This window comes from Lepidochelys kempii, chromosome 6 (assembly GCF_965140265.1).
Source record: "Lepidochelys kempii isolate rLepKem1 chromosome 6, rLepKem1.hap2, whole genome shotgun sequence".
Lineage (NCBI taxonomy): Eukaryota > Metazoa > Chordata > Testudines > Cheloniidae > Lepidochelys > Lepidochelys kempii.
The window spans coordinates 102,542,734-102,569,145 of NC_133261.1; the positions used below are offsets into that span (position 1 = coordinate 102,542,734).

At 45.4% G+C, this 26,412-nt stretch overlaps 1 protein-coding gene across 5 annotated transcripts in view; it reads right to left on the reverse strand.

Annotated features, from left to right (window-relative positions):
• Positions 1–26,412, reverse strand: part of TTC7B (tetratricopeptide repeat domain 7B) — a 302,589-nt gene that overhangs the window by 124,281 nt on the left and 151,896 nt on the right. For all 5 annotated transcript variants that reach the window (XM_073349423.1, XM_073349422.1, XM_073349421.1 and 2 more), the window contains 3 exons: positions 24,848–24,965; positions 24,272–24,329; positions 4,261–4,333 (listed from right to left, as the gene is read on the reverse strand). In XM_073349423.1, coding sequence (XP_073205524.1) covers positions 4,261–4,333; positions 24,272–24,329; positions 24,848–24,965 — 249 coding nt within the window. The remainder of the gene's footprint in view (positions 1–4,260; positions 4,334–24,271; positions 24,330–24,847; positions 24,966–26,412) is intronic.

Sequence of the window (26,412 nt, forward strand, 5' to 3'; positions counted from 1 at the left end):
AGGACAGGAGCTGGCTCTATCCAGCCCCTCCCGCAGGGACTTGCCTTTAGCCCCAGGGCTACAGGAACTGCTTTCTACCGCTCCTTCCCCCAAAGCTGCATTTTCCACTGTTACAGAGGAATTAGAGAGACACTCTCTTATTTCCCCAGCAGAACATGTGGCTTCACCCTCCCCTCTGCAGCTTTCAGTGCAAGATTCCTTCTTGCTGCTATCTAACCCTGGGACAGATTCTGCCACATCAAAGAAATAATTCCCCAGTAGAAACGGTGCAGAATTGTGTGCCACTGTTGCAACAGTCAGCTCAGCCTGCAAATCACCATTTTCCATGTGTACCTTAGCTAAAGGTGCAAGGACTTTGTAACCTCCCACCAGTCCTAATTCTGCCATTTTCCTTGGCAACAAATCCTTCTCATGGATCAGGTTCCTCCTGATCACAGAAATTTCTGCACCCGTGTCCCTCCATCCTTGGAATACTTCGACATTAAGTTTAACAGCATGCATATGCTCACTGTTTGGTTGTGCAGAAGGAACCTTTACAAATCCTGTGTGGAAAGAGGCATTAGCCTGGGATACCCCTGTACCCTGAGAAACAGCAGCTTCATGTGTTACTTGCTGCCTGTTCCAACTCAGCCAAGGACATTTATTCCTCAGGAGCTCAGTGGACTTACCATAGCACCTCTTGGGCTCCTCTGTTTGTACAGGAGATTTGGGATGAGTAACAGGGGAATGGGGAGGTGAACGCCCACCCTCCTTTTTCCTAGGGGTAAAAAGGTGATTCTGCTTTCCACCAACCCTGTACTCCTCTGCCAGTGGTTTATGTTTAATTGCAGCTTGTGACTGCTTAAAAGAGTCTGCAAACTCAGCCAATCCACCCACTGCAGCTACCTTTTTGTCCCACAAATACTGTTTTACATCATCACTGCATATATTCAGGAATTGTTCCTTAGTAACTAATCACACATTCCTTCAAAGCTTGTAATGCCTTTTCCCCTCACCCACTTATCTAACAAATCTCTCATTTCATTTACATAAGCCACATTACTCAATCCAGATCCCCTCTTAAGACTCCTGAATTTAACCCTGTAGGTTTCAGGTGTTATCTGAAACTGTTTCAAAACCAGTTCCTTAAATTACCATAGTTTGAAGCATCATCAATAGGCATCTTGTTGAATATGTCCAGAGCTCTTCCAGTCAATTTTGCCATTAACATAGTCATTTTTTGATCATCAGGAATTGCATGGAGGGTAGACAGTCTCTCAGGTGATGAAATATTTGGCAGTACCACTGGATTCATCATACTGAGGAGAGTCACTCCCATTTGTAGATTTTTGGAGAAGTGGAGCCAGCTGCTGAAGGGTTTTGTCTCTTCCACTCCATAACAGTCAGTTCATGCTTCTGGGCCTCAATCTGGGCCTGTATTTCTCTGTCTTTTAACTCCAGGGCTAGCCTCTGGGTATCCATGGCTCTTTTGTGAGCAGCTTCCTCCTTCTCTGAGCCTCAATTGAAACTCATGGTCCTTTGCCTTCTCTTCTGCTTCCAGTCTGGCAAGCTCTAGTTTTGTAGCTGCCTCACTGATAGTAATTTTCCTGCTTTCTTGTGCCTATTTCCCTCACCCAAAATAAACAAACAGAAAATAACAAACCAGTAACCACTTTGTCTGTTCTCAAGCCACCACACCCAAAACTCACTTAAAATCACTACCAGTGTTTCAAAGCAATCAGCTGTGCACAGATCCTGCCAACTATGCCACTGTGATGGGCTGGGTCACAGACACCCCCTTGGGACTGCCACCTGATGTGCTGAGACTACCTCTGAGCCCGTTTTCCACGGCAGCTTGGGACTTCAGTACTCTGTCTTGTTGAGCCAGACATGCTAGCCTGCTGCAAACACAGACCCAGGTCTGAACCATGTCCCCCAAAAGCCGCAGGCTTAACTGAAAACAGCTTAAGAAGTGCTCCTCTCTCCAACACCCAGATACCCAGTTCCCAATGGGGTCCAAACCCCAAATAAATCCTTTTTACTCTGTATAAAGCTTATACAGGGTAAACTCATAAATTGTTCGCCCTCTATAACACTGATAGAGAGGTATGCACAGCTGTTTGCTCCCCAGGAATTAATTACCTGCTCTGGGTCAATTAATAAGCAAAAAGTGATTTCATTAAGCATAAAAAGTAGGATTTAAGTGGTTCCAAGTAATAACAGACAGAACAAAGTAAATTACCAAGCAAAATAAAACAAAACCACGCAAGCCTAAGCCTAGTACAGTAGGAAATTAAATGCAGGAAAATCTCACCCACAGAGATGTTCCAAGAAGCTTCTTTGACAGACAAGACTCCTTCCCCAGTCTGGGTTCAGCAATCACTCACACCCCCGTAGTTACTGTCCTTTGTTCCAGTTTCTTTCAGGCATCTCTTTGGGCTGGAGAGGCTATCTTTTGAGCCAGCTGAAGACAAAATGGAGGGGTTTCCAGGGCCTTATATAGTCTCTCTCTCTTGTGGGTGGAAATCCCTTTGTTCTGCTGTGTAAAATCCCCTCAACAAGATGGAGTTTGCAGTCACCTGGGCAAGTCACACGTCTATGAACGATTCAACTTTTTGCAGGCTGACGCCATTGTTTACATGTTAGTTTGAACGTTCCCAAGAAAGCACAGATGTGGTGGATTGTCATCTCCCAAAGTCCATTGTCAGTTAAGTGTTTCTTGGACTGGGCACTTACTGAGAATAGTCCTTTCTCAAGTAGCTGACCGAATGCTTCATTGAGGCTACTTAGAATCAAACAAGTACATAGCCAATTTTGATAACTTTGAATACAAAAATGATACACACATACAGACAGCATAATCATAACCAGCAAACTTCAACCTTCCCATAGACACTCCACTTGGCCTCCTCTGTACTGGTGAAACAATAGGATCCTGGTTGCAACAATGATCTATACGGTCACAGTTTATGTCAATAATGTCACACTGGTATCTGCACAACTCGTCCTGTAAGTTTGCTACTTGTTCTACAAGCTAGTTGTGTTCCTCCCTTATTTCCTCATAGCTTTTATTTTTCTCCAAAAACGCCTCATCGGATTGCATTGCATATACCTTGTATATCTTCTTTTCTTCTCCAGCCTATTTTTTCATTTCCTAATTTGTGGATCTGGATCTTTAGGTCCTTTAACTTCCCGATCCAAGCCTCCAATGTCCAACAATAAGCCCTTAAACAACATAGTTTTTTTCTTTTCTTTTTTTCCATATTTTATCCAGCCCTATTTGTTGGAGTTCCTTTTCCAGCTGATTCTAGTCTCTCCCTACTACATTTCTGGGGAGTAAGAGCCAGTATACAGTAACCTGCTACTGAAACCTGTGATATCATAAGACAGTCCATTCTTCTCTAATGTGATATGCTTCAATATTTTTGCTGTTTATTAGAAATGAAAAGTAGCCAACTGGAGTATGTAAACTACTCTGCTCAAATCTAGCTCCTAAAATAAACTTGACACAGGAAAAAGCCTACAATGACATATACAAAGCAGCTATATATTACCCAAATTAATGCAACAAAAGATACAATTCTAGCTCCTTTAAATGTAACAGCTGTACAAGGACAAAATTCAGGTTGTATTTTAAGAACACAACTTAGCTCCCACCTCTTTCTGTAGCTTTAAAAGATTTTTCTTTTCTTTTTAAACAAGATATTCGTAGTACTGTTTAAAACAAGCAAACCATCCACAAGTATTCAGAGAACATGCACTTTTACATGGCCATGAGGTACAACAATTTGATTCCTAGTCCCCTACTTCTGACCCTCAGGGCTGGGTATGCTGTGGCAGAATACTGGATTAAAGGGCAACACGGATAGACTCTAAGAGAAATGCTCCCTGTATTGATGTTAGCCACAGTACAGCGCTTGTAGGGAAAGAGCAGAAACCATCTATTCATTAAATGAGGAAGTGGAAGTAAGCATGTCTAGGTTCAGAATTCAATACTCCGAGGACAGATATAAATCATACAACAGATAATCAGGATTTATAACAAGTGCAGACAGAAAGAGTAATTGAATCCTTAGGATAATAAAATATTCCATTGTTAAAAATGGCTGATGCTCCTTAATGGTATATTATACATTGGTGAACACAGCTTGCACCAGGCTATGAAAACACAAGAATTCTTTTGTTTGCTGTTTACCATTGCTGTGTCCATTTACACAGGTCAGAATTTCTATCTTCATATCACAATCTGGAGTTTTAATATATTTGTCAAGTAGAACTAACCTGTCTAGATATGGCAAGCTGCAGTGCCAGGTAAAATGCTGCGAGATGATCTGTTGGAGACAAACTGTGGGCCCTGAAAAAAATTTAAATACAGTTAGTCTATTAAGATGTGTTAACTACTACAGATTCAGATCTCTTTTTGACTTGTCATTGATTCGTATTTTGACATAGGAGGATGTGCCAGTCTTCTGTCCCTCCCACGCTGGATTGGTTATATAGTCATTGCTCATAGCAACTTTGGGTTAAACAGAAACACCTTTTGGTTTTGCATAAAGTCCTTTTAGTGCAAGCAAACTATGTACCTTCAGTGTACTCTTAGAAGTGGATGAAGTGAAAAGTAAGAATTCTCATTGATGAAGTCTAATCCCAGGTCCATACCAGAGACACCTATGGAAGAGTTATTTGCACTAAGAACTCAATTTCTCACAATTAACTATGGGGATCTTATTTTACATTTAAAATTTGATGCGCTTTAAAGTCACAATGAGCAGAAAGATTCCAGCTGCATGACAGGCACCCGAGCCATCCCACTGATGCAGGGCAGAATGCTGCTGAAGGCCAGACCTCAAGGAAAGGGAATGTACAGTGGAGTGAATCTTACTGTTGCACACCCTCCAGTGAGTGTTGCAGAATCCAAAAGTCTGATCACACTCTCAACAACCCAGTATTCTATACCTCCCTGGGGACCAGGCAGATGAGTCAGCCATGTCCCACTCCAGGCACTCAAGAAAAACGTAGGAGGGTACCCTGCTTCACTGCTGTTCAGGGACTTTCCAGTCATCCCTTTCCCTCCATAGCACAGGGCAGGATAAGACCAGCTTCAAAAAGACCCCATGTTTAAAAGGAGAGAAGAAATAGAAAACAATATTTCTTTTAAAAACAAACATTACTGCAGCACACAAAAAAGAAAGTAGGGGACCAATACCACCAGCACTTTAGGATTAGAGACATAGTTAATGAAAAAATCACTCTTCTGTCTGAAACATTTTTACCTATATTTATCATAAGTAACACCACAGGTTACTACAACAAAGAAATTAGAGGAAAAACATACTTCTCTCCATTTTTTCAAGTTGTTTACTTTGTGCATTTGACAGAATTTTGTGTATAGACCATTTTGCTCCTTCTCTTGTAGAGTCAGTTTCCACTGCAGTTTGTGTGTTTGGGATTTTTTTTAAACATAGTAACAAAAGAGAAAAAGGATGCTAAAAATAAGTGGATGTAAAAACACAAATACTGTCTGGTGAAAACTAAGGCAGTAGGGGTAGAACCTAACACAACTTCTAAACTTTGCTTTTAAAATAGACTACATTTCAAATTGATGGCGTTCTCTAATGAAGGTTATATTACAAATAGGACATAAAATAAAGAAGCCAAGAAAATCTGGTCAGAATTCTTTTTTCAGAGAAAAAACATTGCTATCCCTTATGATCATGAAGGGAACCTTCTACACATGACTTGATGCAGAGCTGTCTTCCTGAATGTGCAGAAAGACAGTTCCAGTGGCTTGGTGGCTTCCCATAACATGTCCAAGTCGCTGCACAATGAAATTCTAGCAACCAGAGGAATGGGAGAGCGCTTCAGATTTACTACCAGATGCATACTACTCAGAGTGACATATGAGAGATGGAGACCATTAACAGGGTCATAGGACATTTCTCATTTCACTCACATTTTAAGGAGAAAAAAAATAAAAAACCCACATAGATTGAATGGCTCAGTGAATAAGTAATGAGGTACAGAGATATTCACTTGTAGGTGTAGGTGTAGTTTGGGGAGAAAGGAATGCATCACACCCCCCCCCAACAAAGGCAATACATGGGGTAAGGGGCACACAGGGACATGTGCCACTGCCCCCCACCCCCGATTTCTGAGAGTGCTGAGCAGCCCTTGCAGGGCCTGCGGGGAGCGGGAGGAGGAGATGTCTGTCCTCCTCACACTGTGCCTCCCCCTCAGCATGTTTGTTGCTTGCTTGGCCCCTCTCACCAGCAGCCAGTCCTGGGTGGGGAGGAGAGGCGGTAGTACAGGGCCGCTTCTCCTGCTGGGTGAGGGTGGCTGCTCTCAGTCACTGCCTCTGTGCAATGTGGCGACTGCCTGCAAGAGTCCAGCTGGGGAGGGCAGTAGCAGCCTGTGGGGTGGAAAGAGCACAGCTGCCTTGGGCTGGATGTAGGATCACTGGGGAAGGCACAGGGAGCTGGTTCCCTGTCCTTCGTGAGAGCTAGGGGCAATGCCCGCCTACCTCCTCCCACTGAGGTGTCTGTGAGGGTACAGGAGCTCTGGCTGGGGCGGGAGAGGGAGACGTTGTTTCTGTGAGTTTTTCCACCTCCTTTTCCCCTAGGCTAGGGTCGGCCTCAGCCCAGAGGCACATTCTCCTTGCTCCTGCGTCCCCAGTCCCCCAGGAGCTGGCAGGATTGGCTGCTTTGGCCCAGGGGGCTGGAAGGTTCTTGTACGCAGAGGCAATGTGTGTGTGTTGGGGGGGGGTGTCACATGGCCCCCCCATCTTTAAATTGTGCACCCCCACTATCAGCAGGTACAGGTTGTCTCTGCCCCCAAACTGTAAGCCTTAGGCAGGCATGGAATTTGCCTTCTCTGTGCATGGCCCTGTTAGCCTTATTAGAGCTTCCCCACGAACATAAAAGTCAAACACAAGGAGTAAAGGTCTCAAGTTGCAGTGGGGGAGGTTTAGGTTGGATATTAGGAAAAACTTTTTCACTAGGAGGGTGGTGAAACACTGGAATGCGTTACCTAGGGAGGTGGTAGAATCTCCTTCCTTAGAAGTTTTCAAGGTCAGGCTTGACAAAGCCCTGGCTGGGATGATTTAATTGGGGATTGGTCCTGCTTTTGAGCAGGGGGTTGGACTAGATGACCTCCTGAGGTCCCTTCCAACCCTGATATTCTATGATTCTATGAAACTACACCTATGCTTGTACATTATTGGTTCAAAAATTCAGCTCTAGCTAGCAGTGACTTAAAACTGTTACCATCTGTACCATCTGTTCAGTGACTTATGTGAAATGATTATATCTGTACTACAGCAAACACTCCAGAAATCATCTAAACAAGTACTGTTTGCACAAACATGATCTTTGTGAAAAAAACTTGTGGACCGGCACCTAAAATGCCACAACCAGCATTACAACTGGCTGCCTTGAACCTTGGTAGAGGTAAAGGTCATTGCATATGTAACTACCCTCCTTTTTGAAAGGTTAGAGGTAAGAATCTGCCACAGCAGTATGGTGAAGCCTGCACAGTTGCTACCCTAATAACCTGTATTGTTGGTGAACCAAGTATTTCAGCTTCTACCGTTCCTGAAGACCAAATTTATTTTCAAGAAGTGGGATGGAGTAAAATGTACAGACACTCTGGAAAAAGCGCAAATGAGCATTCCTAGAAGTGACAATTTTTAAATGGTGTTGGCTGCCTCAGTCACGAAAGCAACTGATCTAGCAAGGTTATTAACCACAGTGACACACATTTCCAGCAGGGCTATATGAATCTCTGCTGATGAATGTCAGCTCTAAGTGACACTTCACGCTACCAGAAAAGTCAATACCAAACTTTCTAAAATTACTTTCTTCCTTCTCTTTGAAGCAAATTATAATGCTGATAAGGTCCAGCAACTCCAACCACTGTAAAGGTCAATCCATTTTATACAAGAATTCACATGTATGTTTGAGCCAGTCATATCTGCAGTGTTACCATATCATGGTCGCAATACTGAAAGTGTTTCTTTAAAGTCTACTTTAACTGTTCACTGTCATTTTGAAATCCTATCCCTCATGTTTTCACTAACAACTCCAAAGATACTTCAATTTAAAACTTTGGTACAAATTAATAATAAGAAATACCAATTGATAGAATGAACATATCCTTTTGATTTCAAGTAAACTGAAATTGTGCATTCTGACTGCTAAATACAGAACACCCCAGTGTATGTTTTAAGTATGAACTGGTAATACAGAAATACAAAATATACAGCTTTTAAGGAAGGAAAAGAAGCAGGTGTAATCAACATTTTCCAAGGCACCCCATGTGTAGTTTATATGACTATTTAGCACAAGAATTTCAAAGCTTCAAATCACTACAAAAATTAAAATTCCATCCATATTCTACAGCTAAAGGGCATCTGTAAGAGGTCACTGAACAGACACCAGATATGGTTTCAAATATCAGCTGACATTACTCACTGCTAACAAGTCTTAGAAACAGTACAATTAAGACGCCATCAGGAATCTTGTTAGCTGCTGTAAGAAAAGAAGCTGCAAAGCTTCTCATGAAGTCTGAATTCATATGTTATTGCAGAGAAAGAATTCTAGTAAACCCCCCATTTACTATTCAGTATTTTTCACAGGGTTTCAGCCCAAACATTTACAGTACCTCCTTTTCTAGGACAAATACTATAAGAATAACAAATATCAAACGGTATGTCTCTGCTTTATCAAGGCACATAACATTTCCATTAGGAAGTTCACATTTTATTAATTTACAACTGCAGTAAAATACAAATCAAGGGAGCCACCAAGGTTTGGTACACATTGCAGACTTTAATCCTTGGGGAAATGGCAATTTACCACATGGATCACTCGCAGAGACTTGTTTCCTAAGGGCTTTTGGATCTCCATGGCAAGTTGTAAGATGAGGAAGAGGTACTTGCAGCTAGGTAGTGGGCAGGGAAGGACTGGCTTCAGTCAAGAGTCTCAATCTGCCCCTGGCTTTTGGAAGGCAACCACAGAGGCAGGCAAGTCATGTTAGGAATTCAAGTCAGGGATGAAATGGCATACAAGCCACTAGCAGTTGAGTATATGGAGTCAGGCTGACAGCAGAGCAAGGCAAGGGGATACAGGGAGGTAAGTTAGTTGGTGGTAGTTGATGTTGGTCCTGCTTTGAACAGGGGGTTGAACTAGATGACCTCCTGAGGTTTCTTCCAACCCTAATCTTCTATGATTCTATGAAATAGAGGTGGTCAAGTTTTAGAACTTTGCGGAGGTGGAACCCAGGGAGGGACCAGGAAGTGGAAAGTGCACATTGGGAATGGGTGACAGGAGAAATGATGTACTAAAAAAAGGTTGAAGAAGCTCAATCTATTTAAGAAAGAGAAGGTTACTCGGTGACTTGATCACAGTCTGTAAGAACCTACATGGGGAAGAGGAGATTACTCACCTGTAACTTAAGGTTCTTTGAGATGTGTGGTCCTCTGTATTCCACCGAGGGTTACGCATGTGCACCGTGTGCCTGAGTGAGAGAATTTAAAAGTAGCGTCCACTGGTCTGAGCATGCACTCTGACTCGCCTCGGGCTTCCATGTGAGGTAATAAAGGGCAGGGCAGACTGACTGCATCTCTGAAGATGGCACTGGAAACGGAGTCTCTGGTAATCAGATAATGAGCTGCAAAGGTATGCGCACGTGCCCAGGTTGCCAATCTACAGATTTCGCAGATAGGGACATTGTTGAGGAAGAAAACGGAGGAGGAAACCAACCTCGTGGAGTGAGTTCGAATACTGAATGGAGGTGTTCTATTGCGAACCTAACAGCATTGTTTAATATAGTTTGAGACTCATCTGGAGAGTCTCTGGCCAATATCACTGAACCCGTAGATCTCTCTTGCTGAGGTGATCGCCACCAGGAAGGCTGTCTTCATCGACAGGTATATGAGCGAACAAGTGGCAATGGGTTCAAAGGGACGTCTAGTCAGGCTTTTTAGCATGAGGTTTAGGTCCCATTTTGGGATTGGATGTCTGGGTTTGGGAAAAAGGTTTAATATTCCTGCGAAGAATCATTTTGTGGTTGGATGTGAGAGCACGGACTATCCCTCTTCTTGTTGATGGAATGTCACTATAGCTTCTAGGTGAAGTTTGAGTGAACTGAGTAATAGCCCAGATATATTTTATTTATTTATTTATTTTGAGAGAACTAGTACATAGTTCTGGGCCATTGGGAGAATAGTGGATGTCAGGGAGATTTGTTGGGAATTACACCAAACCTGGACCACTTTTGCAGGGAAGTAGTGGAGTGGATTTTCTACTGCACAGTAACCTTTCCTGTACCTTCTCAGAGGCACGTTGCCAGTTGTTTCAGATAAGGGTACCAAGTATGTCTCAGTCATGTAGGAGGAATCAGCATGACATTTGCTCTCCCTCTTTTTATCTTTAACTGGTCTTTCAACAGTAGGGAACAGGGGAAAGGCATAGAGAAGGTCCCTGTTCCACCACAGAAGGAGAGCGTCGCCCAAGGAGTGTTGCCCTGTACCTAGCCTGGAGCAGCAGCATGGACATTTCTTGTTCAGGTAAGTGGCGAACAGGTCTGTGGTCAGTGGCGAACAGGTCTGTGGTCAGTGTCCCCCACGGCCTGAGTAGGTCGTGAAGCACTGCTTGGTTAATCTCCCACTTGCGGTCATGTGGGAATTTGTGACTCAGACTGTCCGCTATCAAGTTTTGTACTCCAGGAAGGTAGGTTGCTGATAATGTGATGTTGCGGGAAATTCACCAGTTCCACAACTTTAGTGCTTCTGTGCAGAGGAAGAGTGACTCTGCCGATTTATGTAGTACATACATGGTATGTTGTCTGTTGAAACACTTGTGTTTCCTTGATCAGTGGGAGAAAATGGACGCAGGCATTCCTGATCGCCCTGAGGAGGTTGATGTGAAGGGACATTTCCGTGGATGACTATTTGCCTTGTGTTGTAAAGTTTAAATGTGCACCCCATCCTATGAGGGATGTGTCGGTGGTGAGAAGTAATGACAAGGAATTTTGCGAAAAGGGGGATCCCCTTGCAAACACTGGCTGGATTTTTCCACCAGTCCAGGGAATTTTTGACCTTGGTTTGTAGTGACAGAGGTTTGTCTAATCTGTCTCTGTTGAACCATATCTGGAGGCACTGCAAATGAAGTCTGGCATGAGGTATCACTGCTGTGCCTGCCGCCATATCCCCCAGGATTTAGAGGCAGTGTCTTGCTGATATTTGAGGGCAGTTTTGTAGTGTCTCTTTGAGTGTGGTCAAGGTGCGGAACCTGTACTGAGGCAGAGCGCTCTGGCCTGTAATTCCTATGAATTCTAAGTGCTGTACAGGGGTGAAGGTTGATTTTTGGATGTTGATCTGTAGACCCAGTTCCGAGAATAAGTCTACTGCAGTTTTGGTAACCCAGCAGGCCTTGTTGAAGGAGTGGCCTCATAGGAAATAATCATCCAGGTAGGGGTAAATCATGATCCCCTGTGAGCATAGGTAAGGTGCCACTATAGAGAGGAGCTTGGAAAATACTCTCTGAGCTGATGAGAAGCCAAAGGGGAGTACTTTGTATTGAGAGTGGTCCTGGCCCAGGGTAAATCTGAGAAATCGTCTGTGTGAAGGTAGGATAGATATGTGGAAATAGGCAATCTGCAGGTTAAGCACCGAAAGCCAATCTCCCCGTTCCACAGATGAAATAATCGCTGCTAGTGTGACCATCCTGAATTTCTGAGCTTTGACAAATTTGTTCAGAGCCATGAGGTTCAGCACGGGTCTCCAACCTCCCTTCTTCTTGGGTATCAGGAAATAATGAGACTAAAAACATTTGCCCCCTAGCAGATGTTGAGGTACTGGGTCTACGGCTCCTACCCAGAAGAGATCTATTTCTTGTTGTAGTAAACTCTCATGAGAAGGGTTCCTGAAGAGGGATGGGGGAAGGGTGTTTGGGGAGGGCGGTAAAGTGAATGGAGTACACATTGCAGATGACTTCCAGGACCCATCGGTCTTAATGTTATCCATTCCCAGGTGCTGTGGAATGGGGCAAGCTGGTAACCAAATGGTTGCGATGGATTGGTCAGCTGGAGGAGTTGAGGAGATTGGTCAGTCGACCCCTCGACCAACACATCAAAACTGATGTTTTGAGGTAGATGGTTGCGACATGAAAGGCAGCAGGACTGATGGCTTATGTATGAAGAATCTCGATTTTGTTCTCTGAGGCTTCTAGAAACGCTGGGTTGGGAACTGTGAAGTACGGTATTTATGTTGAGGTTGCTGACTAAACTTTCTCTTTTGTCTGGAAGTACAGATCCCTAATAAGCAGAGAGTAGCCCTGGAATCTTTAATGGTCCAGAAGGATGAGTCAGTCTTTTTAGCAAACAATTTGGTGCCTTCGAAGGGAAGGTCTTCTACAGTTATCTGCACTTCCTTAGGGAAGCCAGATAGGTGTAACCAAAAGGCTCATTGCATAAGCACTGCAGTGGAGATGGACTGGGCCGCTGTGTCAGCTGCATCGAGTGCTGACTGGAGCGCTGTTTTGGTCACTAGTTTTCCCTCATGGATAATAGCCCAGAACTGGTCATGGTATGACTCTGCGAGCTGATCAATAAAAGTGTTGAGCTTTGTATAATTGACATAGTCATATTTTGCTGTTAATGTTTGATAATTTGCAATTCTAAATTGCAGTGTGGCTGAGGAGCTCCCAAAGAGCTTCAGGTGTTTCCAATCCATATCATAGGGGATCTCATTTGGTGCTGGTGGCCATGGGAATTTACTGCATCCACAACAATAGAATTAAGGGGAGGGGGAGAAAAAGGAATTCCGTCTGCCTAGCTGGGATGTAATATTTTTTAATTAGACCATTTGTAAGTAGGCATCACCGATGCTGGGGTTTGCCATAACTTGGATGGGTCCAGAAGGGCCTCCTTGATGGGGAAGACTATTCTGAAGAATGAGAACGAGTGTAAGATGTCAAGGAGTTTGTGATGGGTGTCTTTTACCTCCTCCAGGTGTATCTGTAGGGTGTCTGCTACCCTCTTAGCCAAATGCTGGAAAAGCCAGAAATTGTCAGGTAAGGAAGGTGGAGGGGGCATCACTCCCATGCCTGAAGAGGAGGAAGAGATGTTGATTCTCAGTGTAACTTCCTCCTCGAATCCACCCTCCTGTTCCTCCAAAGATCTCCTCTGGAGGTTCGGCAGTTCTGGATGCTGTGGCCAAGGGAGAATGTCTCAGGGACTTCATGGTGAGTCAAGCTGGAAGCCCAAGAGGTGTGAGGTCTATATGTTACCCAGGGATCCCAGTGGGCCACTGGGGTGGTGGGATAGATCCCCATGGTGGTATCAATGGCTGGCTGTATCATGGTGGTGGAGGATCAGGCTGAGGGTATGATTGAGGAGCCCCTTGATAACAGGCACCATAGGGAGCATGAGAGGAGTGGTGAGAGATGACCTCCTCTGGCTCACTGTCTAAGTCACCACTAGAAAATGAAATTGCATGGCAAGGCACCGGAGACTCCCGTGACTGGAGACGACTCGGTAGCAGAGCCCTAGTGCCGAGAAGGGAAGACTCTGGTATATCAGATACCTTGAGTTCTCTTGAGTGCAACAACTTCTGTTGCGCCGACCAACCCAGTGCCAATGCCAGTACAGAGGGAGTCTTGGATTTTGCCTGTACCGAGCACTCCGGTCCTGCGTGGCTCACAGTTGACGGTGCCAAAAATAAAGCTCGAACCAACAGCATCTTCTTAACACTGCGCTCCCTGCTCCTGTCCTTATCCACTGGTACCATTTGCTCGATCCCTGTGCCCACCAGGTTTTTAGGCACAACATGGTACCTGCCATTCCAGACCCTCATGAGGTATATTTATTGTGCTTGGACTGTCTCAGGACTGACGATACTAAGCATGCTGGCAATCTTTTTCTGCTAGCTCAGGGCTCATTCTGGGGACTCACAGCTCTTTTTTAAGACGCTTTACAAGAGAGGTTCGAGGCTGTTTCTTCGTTTCATAGTCCCTGAATGTTGAGGGCTGTGGGGAAGATTTGTGCCTTCTCAGTGATTCTTGGCACAGATCTGGGAAGGCTGAAGGGCTGCCTGCATCAGGATGATTTTCCGTCTCAGTTCCTGTCACGGGGGCAAGTGCACCCCGTCTCTCTTTGGGGCAAGGGTGTTGTAGCCCCGTGGTTAAGTCCGCCTGACCGTCCTTATCCTCAGGGCAGTATTGCCTAATGGCCAAAGTTTATCCAGTCACCCTTCCTCACAGGGCTAGGTGGACTGGTGGCCAAAGTCAATATGTGTGCCCTTTCCCTAGGGGCAGTAGGGCCTCACAACGCAAGTCAACAAGGCTGCCCTTTCCCTCAGGGCAGAATAGTCCAGTGGCCAGAGTCAACCTGCGTGCCCTCCTCCACAGGGTGTGCGGCCTCGTGGCCAGAGTCAATAAAGCTGTCCTCCTTCGCATGGCTGAGAGATGTCGTGACCAGCTCAGGAAGTGGGCCACCACCTAGGGGTTGGTGGCGGCCAGGGTAAGGGGACCTGGGCTCTCTGTACTCCACCGGATCCCAGGCCAAAGTCCTGGCAGTGACAAGTGCAGAGATCTGATTGAAGAGTCAGCAGGGATCTGACCGAAACTCGCTGACACTACCAAGCACAATAGCTAGTGCCCCCGGGCTACTTTCTACCCTGTCTCCTGATACAGTGGTCCAGGTGTCTTCAGGGTCTCTGGGTTCCTTGGCCTATGCAGCTCCCAACAGCTCCGACCTCCCTTTGGCGTCAGCACGTACCTGGGACTCCTCCTGTGTCTCAGCACCTTGGGCTTCCGGGGACTGGGGCTTCCAGGCTGGAGCCTGCAAGGTCCGTCATTCCTCCTCAGCAGTCAGCCCAGACTGAGCTGAGTTGCTTCCTTTTACACTGGTGTTCCAGTTGGAGCCTGGCCAGCAGTGCTGGAAGTTTTTCTGTTAGCAGTATCCGTAGGGAAGCGCCCCTAGCGACCCCTGGAGAGGCGCTGCTATGGCGCGGTATAAGGGGCGCTGTGCGCTCCCCCCACCCTCAGTTCCTTCTTGCCAGACAACTCTGACAGAGGGGGAGAAGGGTGGGATGTGGAATAGACATGAGCAACACATCTCGAAGAACACCAGTTACTGAAAAGGTAACTGTCTTTCTTCTTTGAGTGATTGCTCATGTGCATTCCACAATAGGTGATTCCAAGCTATATCTGCTGGAGGTGGGTAGGAGTTCACAGACATTCGGGACAGAGCACTGCCCTGAGGAACCCAGCATCCTCCCTTGTTTGGGAGACGATAGCATAATGTGAGGTGAACATGTGGACTGATGACCATGTGGCAGCCCTACAAATGTCCTGAATAGGGATGTGACCCAGAAAGGCAGCCGATGAGGCTTGCACCCTTGTCGAGTGCGCCCTCACAATTGGCGGCGGGAGAACTCCCGCCGGGTCGTAACAAGTCCGGATACATGAAGTGATCCAGTTGGAGAGCCGCTGGGTGGAGATCGGCCGACCTTTCATGCGTTCAGCCATGGCAATGAACAGTTGCAAAGACTTCCTGAACGATTTTGTATGTTCCAGGTAAAAGGCCAGAGCCCATCTCACATCTAGCATGTGGAGGCGGCGCTCCTCACCAGACGTCTGGGGCTTGGGACAGAGGACCAGCAAGAAAATGTCCCAGCCCATACGATAGGCAGAGACCACCTTAGGGAGGAACAAAGGGTGTGGGCGGAGCTGGACCTTATTCTTATGGAAAACTGTGCATGGGGGTTCAGAGGTCAGGGCCCGAAGCTCCAAGACCCTCCTAGCAGAGATAATTGTCACAAGAAAGGCCACTTTCCATGAGAGGTAGGACTAGGAGCATGTAGCCAACGGCTCAAATGGAGGTCCTGTTAGCCTGGCCAGCACCAAGTTCAGGTCCCACTGGGGGTCTAATATAAGGAAAAAGGCGATCCAAGCCTTAAGGAATCGACTGGTCATGGCACGAGAGAATATCGTGTGACTCTGAACTGGTGGGTGGAGGGCCGATATGCTGTCAGACGCACTTTGATGGATGAGGGTGCTAGGCCCTGGGCTCTACGATGAAGGTGGTAATCCAGGATAAGCTGGAGCGGGTAAGCCACTGACGAGACGCCCCAATCAGCAGCCCACCGGGAAAACCAAGACCATTTTGCCAGGTAGGTCTGATGCGTGGAGGGCCTCCTGCTCTCCAGGAGAACACGCTGGACTCCCTCTGAGCACGCCCTCTCATCTTGGCCTAACCATTGAGCAACCACGCCATGAGGTGGAGGGCTGCTAGGTTGGGGTGAAGGAGGTGACCTTGGTCCTGAGAGAGAAGGTCCAGGCGGATTGGCAATGGTCACAAGGGGATGGGGAGCGATTGCCAGGCTTGTGAGAGTCCCGTACCAGTGCTGTCTGGGCCACGCTGGGGTGATCCGAAGGATGCAAGCCCTGTCCATCTTGATCTTTTCCAGGACCTTGCCGATCAGTGGAATCGGGGGAAAAGCATATAAAAGCTGACCCGACCAGGACGGAAACTGCGCCCGTGCCCAGTCCTCCCCTGGAGCAGAAACAAGGACACCAGCAGTTCTGCCTGGTCGCGAAGAGGTCCACTTGGGGAGTGCCCCATGTTTGGAAAATCCTCTGCACTACCTTTGGGTGCAGCTGTTGGAAACCCCAGGGCATGGAAGGCCATAAGGGTCGAGGAGGTCTCCCTGCTGAAAGCCTACGGGCTTCTTCTCAACCCCCCTTAATAGAATTAAGGCCTGGCTGGTTTGAGTAAGCTCTTTTGCTTTTAAAACAATGTTGCAGCCGCAGATAATGCCTTATAGTGTAAGGTTTGCTGACGCCAAGTTAAAGATAATAGGAGATAGCTACAAGGACAGACAGAATGTGCTGGTTGTTTAAGTTGCTAGGAATGCTTGTTAGAGGTTGCAGGAAATAAACATTGTTGTAACCCATATAAGGAATGCAGAGTATTTGTGCAAAGTTTAAATTGGCTGATGTGTAGTGCAGTAGCATTAAAGAATATAGAAGTGTGTAATGACCTGCTTTGGTGTGCAGGATTTGAGATTCTATTCTCCCTGTACCTTGTTTGCAGCTGCAAATAAACTTTTCTGCTTCTCCACCCTGTTGTGATTATTCAGTGAAGCACCCCTGCTGTTGTTTTGCCTTTCGGCACTGGGTGCCGGCAACACAGTGACCATTCGTGCTGAGAGGAGAAGTCCCGGCTCAGCTGACCCGCCTGAGAGTTTTGGACGTCCGGTAAGTGGTGGGCTTCCAAGTTGAAATCGTGGGCTATTCAGAAGTCCCACAGCCTGAGGGTTTCCTGGCAGAGGGCTGAGGAATGGGCCTTGCCTTGCCAGTTGATGGAGAACATTGAGGCCGTGTTGTCTGTGAGAAACCTGACTACCCTGCCTGCTAGGCACGAGCGAAAGGCCACAGAGGCTAGACGGACTGCCCTAAGGTCTTTGACATTTATGTGCAGGTCTAGTTCCTGCGTGGACCACAGACCTGGGGTCTGGAGGTTTCCCATATGGGCTCCCCACCCCAAGTCCAACACATGAGACACCAACTCTAAAGTCGGAGGCCAGCCCCTGAACAGGACCCCTTGGAGCATGCTCCCCAGGGTGTACCACCAGCCGAGGGAAGCTGAGCTGGGTTCCCCCAGACAGCGTAAACAGTCAGTGTGCGGATCACTCACAGGCATAGGACTTTTACAAGTGTCGCACGACTTAAAAGCTCGGGGCACAGGGCATGCCCTGACCCAGGTGCGCTTATCTATTCTAACTATGCTGCTTCTTTCCTTTTTTAAACTACAGGTACTAACTAACTACGAACTAAATGAAGTCCGAACAGGGAAGCTAAAGCACAGCTGGAGCAGAGCAGTTCCGAAGCACCTTCACTGGAGGGAAGAAGGATCTGAGGGTGGGGGGAGCGCACAGTGCCCCTTATACTGTGCCATAGCAGCTCCACTCCAGGGGTTGCTAGGGGTGCACCCCTACAGGTACTGCTAAGGGAAAAATTTCCAGCACCAGTGAACGTGGTAAGCACGCACACCTACTGTGGAATGCACATGAGCAATCACTCAAAGAAGAAAATTAAGTTTTTGGTGTTTTGTTTTTAAAGAGAAAATAAAGAAAAACTACAACTAAGAAAGAAGGAGATTAACTAGCTACTAAAAATACTAATAAAGACCAAAGATAATGATCACAAATGGACTGCTAACGGCCCCTCTCCAGCCAGGGGCGGTTGAGAAGGAACCGAGGGGGGTTCACCCCAGCGCGCTGGTTAGCCTTGTGGTGGGGCAAGTGGGGACAGCACATGTGTGGGCCGAATGGATACTGCTACCAAAATTCTCCAATCAGCAGTATAGGGATGTAAGTGCACCTACAGTGGAGCACTCACAGTAGGGACACTACTCAAAGAAGAACAGAGTAACCTTCCACAGGTAGAAGGAAAGTGCTAATTGCCACCAGGTGGACTCTCAAAAGCACTGAGGGTGAGACCCAATGACTAAAGATAAAATGTAGTCTAGGATGAGGGGAATTCCTGCTGCTTCTGGTAAAACCTCTTTATGTTGTGCCCAAGACAAAAAAATCTCCCCTTAGGCCGGTAACATTGTCTAGTGAAATCCTTCCTACTGTTAGAGAGAATGTCTTGTATAGCCAAGGAGCATGTCTGCTCTAGACTAGATTCTCATCCAAATACCAAGCCCTGAGGTGTAGTATATGTGAATTGGAATGCTTGATCTTGCCACTGTAATGGGTCAGAGGATAGGGAAAGTTCAGGATGGGAATTGGTGGGTGGATGACACGTGCAGGAGATTGGGAAACCAGAACTGTCTGGGCCAGAAGGGGGCGATGAGAAGACAGTCATTTTGTCTTGTCGGATCTTGTGAAGCACGCGAAGCAGGAGCAATAGTGGAGAAAAGGCATAGTTGAGTTGGTCCAACCAGGAAAGTAGGAGAACATTGTCCTGGGAGTGGAAGCCGAGGAGCATTGCTGTTTGTCTCAGAAGCGAATAGGTATGTAGCTGAGGTCCCCCACTGTGTGAAGGTGGTGTGTAGCACTGTCTCGTGAAGTTCCCACTCGCGGTTGATCACAAAGCGTCTGCTGAGTGAGTCCATGAGTACAGTCTGTGTCCCTGGAAGGTAGACTGCGGTTAGGATGATCTGATGGCTGATGCACCAATGCCAGAGATTGAGATTCCAGAGAGAATGAGCAAAATAAAGTATTCACATGTTTTCCTTACTGCTCGGAGTTCCAGGATATGGATGTGCATCCTGGATTCTCGAGGTATCCATGACCCTTGTGTCTTATGGTCATCTATATGGGCTCCCGAGCCCAAGAGGGATGCTTCAGTGAAGATAGTTTTGTCTGAGGAGGAGGGAAGAAAGGGGATTCCCACATGTATGTGATGTGGGTTTGTCCACCATAGGAGGGCAGACAGTACCATGGCCAGGACTGTCAGCATGAGGTCCACAGAATGATGGAATGGTGAGTACACGGATGGACTATGTCTGAAGGCAGTGGAGGTGAAGTCTCATGAAGGGGGTCACATAGGTGCATGAAGCCATGTGGCCAAGATGCAACAGATAATCCCTGGCTGGTACAGAACGATTATTTGTGATGCGAGTTATGACGACATTTATTGACTAAAACTTGTCAGTGGGAAGGTATGCTCATGCCAGGATTGAGTTTATGTTACCCCCGATTAAATCCAGTGATTGCATGGGGTTGAGGATTGACTTCCCAGAGTTGATGCTGACAGGGAGATGAGTAACACAAAAGTCTAGGCATGGACTTCCTGTCAGGACCTGGTAGCTAGGAGCCAGTCATTGAGGTATGGAAAAAACAAGTAGACCATAACGTTATCCCAAAGCGAAGTACTCTGTATTGGAAATGGTTGGCGCTGACTGTAAATCTGAGAAAATGTCTGTGGGCGGGTGAATATCAATGTGGAAAGTGAGCCTCCCTCATAACGAGAGCTTTGAACCACATGCCATTCTCTAAGGATGGAATTATCACTGCCAACGTAACCATGCAAAACTTGAGTTTGCAGATGAAGCAACTGGGGTGGCAGAGATCAAGAATTGGTCTCCAACCACCTTTTTTCATGAATTAAGTTGAGAAGAACCCTGTTCCTTGATATTCTAGAGGAATGCGTTCTGCCGCTCCCCATTGTAATAAGGCGTTTACTTTTTGGGTGAGGATATTGTTGTGAAAGTGGTCCCCGAAGGGGAATGGGGGTTTTGGAGGAAGTAGTATTACAAACTCGATCATATAGCCATGATGGATAACATTCAGCCCCCATTTGTCCATTGTTATTGCACTCCAGGCATGGAAAAGCGTTAGGCTGAGTGGTTGGTGGCTCTCAGGCTTGCATCAAAAATACCTCTTGGCTTGCAGTTGGGTCTGAGACACGGAAACCTGGGGGGGGGGGGGAGAGGAGAGGAGGGGCCAGGGAAGTAAGACCTCTGAATCTTTTGTCATTTATATGGGGGTTCATAAGGTCTCTGATGACAGAATTGAGAAGACCTGTACCATTGGGTGGACGACGGACAGTGGAACTTTCATTTCAAGGTAGGAATGTAGATGCCCAACAAGCAAAAGGATAGGCCTAGGGTCTTTCAGTATATGCAACGACTCATTGTCTTCTGGTTGAAGAGACGGGATTCGTCAAAAGGGAAGTCCTCAACGGTGTTCTGGACCTCCCTAGGAAAACCCAAAAGCGTGAAGCCAGGACTCCCTACATATCACAATAGCTGTAGCCATGGCTCTAGAAGAGGTATCAGCTGCATCTATTGCAGACTGAAGGTCAGTTCTGCTTATGAGTTTCTCTTCCTTGATGGGGGCATGAAAACTGACATGATCCTTTTATGGGAGGGTCTTAGCAAATTCTTCTTATTTAGTGTAATTCAGGAAATCAAACTTGGCCAATAATGCTTGATAATTGTAAGAAAAGACTTTCCTCCCCAAAATATCTAGCTGCTTTCCTTTCTTGTCTGCAGGTGTAGATCAAAGATGTTGGTGCTTAGCCCTCTCTGCAGCAGCCTGAACTACCAATGAGTTAGGAGCTGGGTGGGAGAAGAGGAATTCTGATCCTTTGGCCAGGATATAGTAGCGTCTCTCTGCTCCTTTAGGGCTGCCCATACATGTGGCAGGGGTGTGCCACACTGTCCTGGCTGGCTCCAAGATGGCTTCATTGATTTGTAGTGCTATTCTCACTGGTCCCGACATGCGAAGAACGTCCAGAACCTTATCCTGGGAGTCTTGAACTCTTCCAATGGGATTTGAAGTTCCCCCATAACTCTCTGTAAAAGCTACTGGAATCATCTGAAGTTATCTGGTGGGGAAGGGTATGATGCAGTCAAAGCCTCATCTGGAGGCTTGGAGGATGGGAATCTAGCCAGCTCTGGCGGAACCACTATGACCAGGGTATAATATTCTTCCTCTGCTGTTGGATCCATGGGCCTCCTTGACAGCAACTCTCTTGCAGACTGGGTGGGGTCTGAAGGAGGATAATGCGCCCAGGGCCCCCAATATGGCCAATAAGCCAGATCAACAAGAGCTTGCAGGGGTCCCCAGTGGTTCTGGGGAGGATAAGAAGGTAGCTGTTCCCAAAAGCGTGATGGTCTCCGTGATGGTGCATAAGAGTGGTATGGTAGAGGCGGTTCTTCTCCCAGTTCCGAACCATTGGAAGAGGAAAAGACAGACTCCGGTTCTAAAGGTGGTAACACTGGAGCCAATGGAATGGTGTATAGCACATGCAAGGAGGGTGACAGACCCCATACCACAGGCACATCCCATGGTGGGAATATGATTTCTCTGGAAGTGGAGGGACCTGATGGAGAAGACTCTTGGATGTAACTGTGGATCCAGATCTCTGTGTTGTGAGGGACACACTCTCTTTCCCAGTTGTTAGTACCGGCGCTGAGGTCTTTTCTGGTATGGGAAAAGGTTCATCACCTGGAACCGCTGGATCCCACTGTTTATGGGTCTTCTTCCCATGCCTGTGGGACTTGGAATGTGCTCTGTGCCCTTGGACTCAGCTGGTGGAAGGAATGTCCAGATTCTTGGACTGGGAGGAAGACTTAGTCCCATGATTTTAGAAATTCCTAATCTCCCAACTCGGCCCCATCATGGGGTCTGTGGGAGTGGTTCCGCTGGCACCAAAGCCAGATGAAGCAGCAAGAGGCGCACTCCTTGTTGAATAAGGCCGATATACACTAGGGGTTCTCCAGCATGGTCTGGATGCCGTCTCACAGTCATCTCCACGAGATACTTCCGGAGACAAAGTGCTCAGCATTCTCGGTTGCAGCTGGGGAAGGCATGGCAAATACTATACCCAACTGCAACGTGAGCTTCTCCTAGGCAGCAGAGGCAGCATTGGTCGTTGTCACTGACAGAGATGGATCATGGCAAGAGCTGCAGAATTTGAAGCCTGGAGTTCTGAGGGTAGCCCGGTACTTGCATGGTACTATGGGGTGCACGAACGGGGAAAATCCCTGAAGTCTACTCTAAACTAACTGTTACTAAAACCAGGAAATAAAACTACAGTTAAAATTGCTAAAACTATCTACTGCTATATTTTTAGAAGTACATCAGAGAGAAGGACACTGAAGGTTCCGACTCATACCATGCACTGGTAAGAAGAAACTGGAGACACAGTCAGCCTGCCCCACCATCCAAGGCGGGTAGGGCGCATAAGCAGGCCAATGGGTACTACTTTCAAATTCTTCGAATCAGGACACATGGTGTGCATGTGTAACCCTCTATGGAATACAATAGGGACCATCGCTTGAAGAACAATAAATATTTGATAATTGGATCTTCAATCTAGCAGACAAAGACCCAGTGGCTGTAAGTTGAAGCTAGACAAATTCAGACTACAAATAAGGGATACATTTTTAACAGTGAGGGTAATTAATCATTGGAACTATTTACAAAGGGTAGCGGTGGAGTCTTCCTCACTGACAATTTTTAAATCAAAATTGGATGTTTTCCTAAAAAATATACTCTAGTTCATACAAATTATTCTGAAGGATGTCTATGGCCTGTGTTATTCAGGAGGTCAGATGAGATGATTACATTCGTCCCTTGTGGCTACAGAATTTATGAATCCTCAATGTTCTAAGAGCTTAAGAGTCTCAAGACTGTTACAGACTGCAACAACTGTTGTAACTCACTGATAAGTGAGTGCTACAGGTCTCCCTGTGTGCTGATCCACATAGGAAATTAGTTGTTACAGCCCTCAGATAGCGAGCCATGGCTTTTTAGCTCAAGCCATAGATGTTCATGCTTTTGCTCTGAAGGTCCATGGTTCAATTCCAGTATGTCAGCCAAGATGACAACTGTCATACCATCATAGTATCATACATGTCCATTTCTCCTCTACTCTCCTCCAATCTAATGCTGCCATATTAAACAAAACCCTACATGTTCATGTAAAAAGTGATTCAAGTATAAGTCAGTGACCCACACATTTAATAGGAAAAAAAACTGCAAAAGCATTTTGTCTTTTATATAATGCAAGCGGGCTTATGCAAGAGTACATACATTAGCAAGAATCAAGTGTAGACACTGTGGCACTTCTACCATTTAAACTTCTTTCTATATTTATAATCTTTGATTCATGTACAAACCGACCCCTTTTTGTTCCCCCATTTCTCTTCCAAATAGTTCTGTCCCCGGGTCAAGATTTGGGGATGTGCGCATGTGTGATTTGCATAGTCATTGCCTGCGCTGTAACTGTTCTGTGGTTACAGAGGACTTCATTCTCCGGATCTCGCAATCCAGCATCTTTTGCAATGATAAACTCCCAATTTATTCAAATGCACAAAGAAACTATATCACATATCACTCTAAACACTATGCATACACAATTGCAAAAATCTTGGTGTACACTTTGATCAGTGACAATCACTACAAAAATGATTTTACTGGATTCAACAGTGACCTTAAGACTCTATTTCCTCCCCCTCTCCCCCTTTAGCACATCAGAAAGAGAGAATATTTCTTTAAAAGGCTGTTAAGTAAACAATATTCTCTGGTAGATGGCACCAAAAATATCTTTAATAATGAAATCAGGGTAAATCTTTAGGAATCTGTTTGGATTTGCCTGGTAGAAACTGATGAAGTGAATGTTAATGCAATATGTTCTGTACCCATGAAACCAGACTCCCAGAGGTAAAATCCTCATTATACAATCTTCATAGATATCTTTTTTTAAAACCACATAACAAGGTTTTTCACTATGTACAGCTGAATGAAATGAAAAGATTAACACCCACTCACCTCTGAAATGCAAGAAGAGCCTTTCTCTGCAGGACCTCTTGCATCCCTCGCAAAGAAGCTAAAAAAGGATATATTTAATCAGCAATATTTAAGAGTCAAAGATTTGCTTGCACATGCTTATTGAACAAAGATTAATACATTCACAGACTATTACAACAAAAATGATACAAAAAACGTACAACACATTTTCTTTTAGAGGCTGGTGTGTTTGAGGTTTTTCTATGATATGACTGGTATTTTCTAACTTTATGAGTATGTTTAAACTGCAGGCGGGAGCGTGCTTCCCAACATGGGCAGACACACACCAGCTTTGCTCGAGCTAGTGCACTAAAATTAGCAGCGTAGCCAAAGTAGCATAGGTGGCAGCTTTGGCCAACTGTTTGAATGCATACCAAGGGGGTCTGGGCAGGTTTGTGCTCAGGTGGCTAGCCGGAGCTGCCGCCTTCTCTGCTATTTTGCTACTCTGCTATTTTTACAGCGCTAGCTCGAGCAAAGCTAGCACATCTGTCTACCCACGCTGGGAAGCACACTCCAGCTGCAGTGTAGACACACCCTATGCGTGTATTTTTTACTTACCATCAGTGGCTTGCAGGCTGTAAGTTAGTCCCAGTGCTAGAAAGCCTTTTGCTTTGAACTCTGATGTTTTGTCACCAACATCAACAACCGTTTTGGCAAATCTTTCCGCTTCTTCCAACTGCAAATAATACAAAAGAAGAACATAAGTCTTTGGAAGATTTTTGCTTTTGAAAACTCCACACACAAAACCGTAAATATAAAGCAAGCCAAAATCTGTGTTACAGTGACTCCAAAATTAGAAAGAAGTGTACAGACTATGGAAGCAATATACATTAGGTCAGTTTACCACATAATCTCAACCATTACCACTTTCTTTAAGCACACCCTGCCCTTTTCCGCCTGTTAGTTTTCCTCTTAACTTCACAACAAAGAATATAGCTCTTATACAAAGCTGAGGCACGCATTTCTATGGTGAAATGGGAACTAGCACTGAAAGGATACAAGTGAACTTGAAATTTAGTCTGTTAAACAAACATACAATACCTGTCCCTGAATCCCACCTGCCAACCTTTACTGTCTTACAGTCACATTTTCCAATTAAAAAAGAAAAAGAATGTTTTCCTGCTGACTTATTGCTCTGTGAAACACGCACACAAACAAATGCAGAAACTAAGGCCCTGATTCCTCAAGACAGATCTCTGCATCACATGCACACCCATTGATTTGGATTTGCTAATGCAGAGCTCCTTGTAAGATCAAGGTCTGTCTACACATTCATATACCACTCCCTCTCTTACACTTTGTGTTGTCAAGTAGTTAGACTATAAACTGCTAAGAAAAACAACATGAATTTACTGGAAATGAAACTAAAACCTACGTGCCCAATACAGCAAGCTGCTCCATGCAGGATTTACCCATACAGGGCAATTTACAGGACTTGGACCACTATTAGCAATCAAGCAATACTATGTTTTCAGCAACTTAACAAGTCATATCCCTGCTACTGCACCATTTTCTCATTTCTGCTTGAACTAAACAAAAGCGATATTTATAAAGCACTGCCCCGCCTCTGTGGTACTGTACATTCAAAACAAATTAAATATAACTACAATTATTACAAAAATTGCACCTCTTCCTCTCAACCATTTCCTCTGGAAGCTACAGGCCCACCTTGCAACTCATACAATAACCACAATGAACATTAAATTATTCATTTTATTAAATCAATGTGTTGTGTAGAGAGATACCAGTTTCAAGGGCATCTAATAACATATTTTACTATTAAATAACACTTTCAAGTTAAATATGGTCCCAAATTTAGGCTGTATATAAAAAAGTGAGTTTTTCCAAAACCTAACCTCACCAGAAATGTTACTACGAAATTCTTGTGTGTGTGTGTGTTAGTTTTTTGCGGGGTGTTAAGGACTGTAACGAAAGCAGGTTTTTATGTTGCTTTATTATACTCACAAATTGTTAAATTTTTCTTTCTAAACTAATAAACTAAAATGTTTTTTGTTTTTGATCTTTGTATATTGATATAGTATTCATTCACTTCCTATTTGCACAACTCAAAATTTTTATATTTTGCAAAAGTTTAATACATTTGAAAAACAATGTATATACAT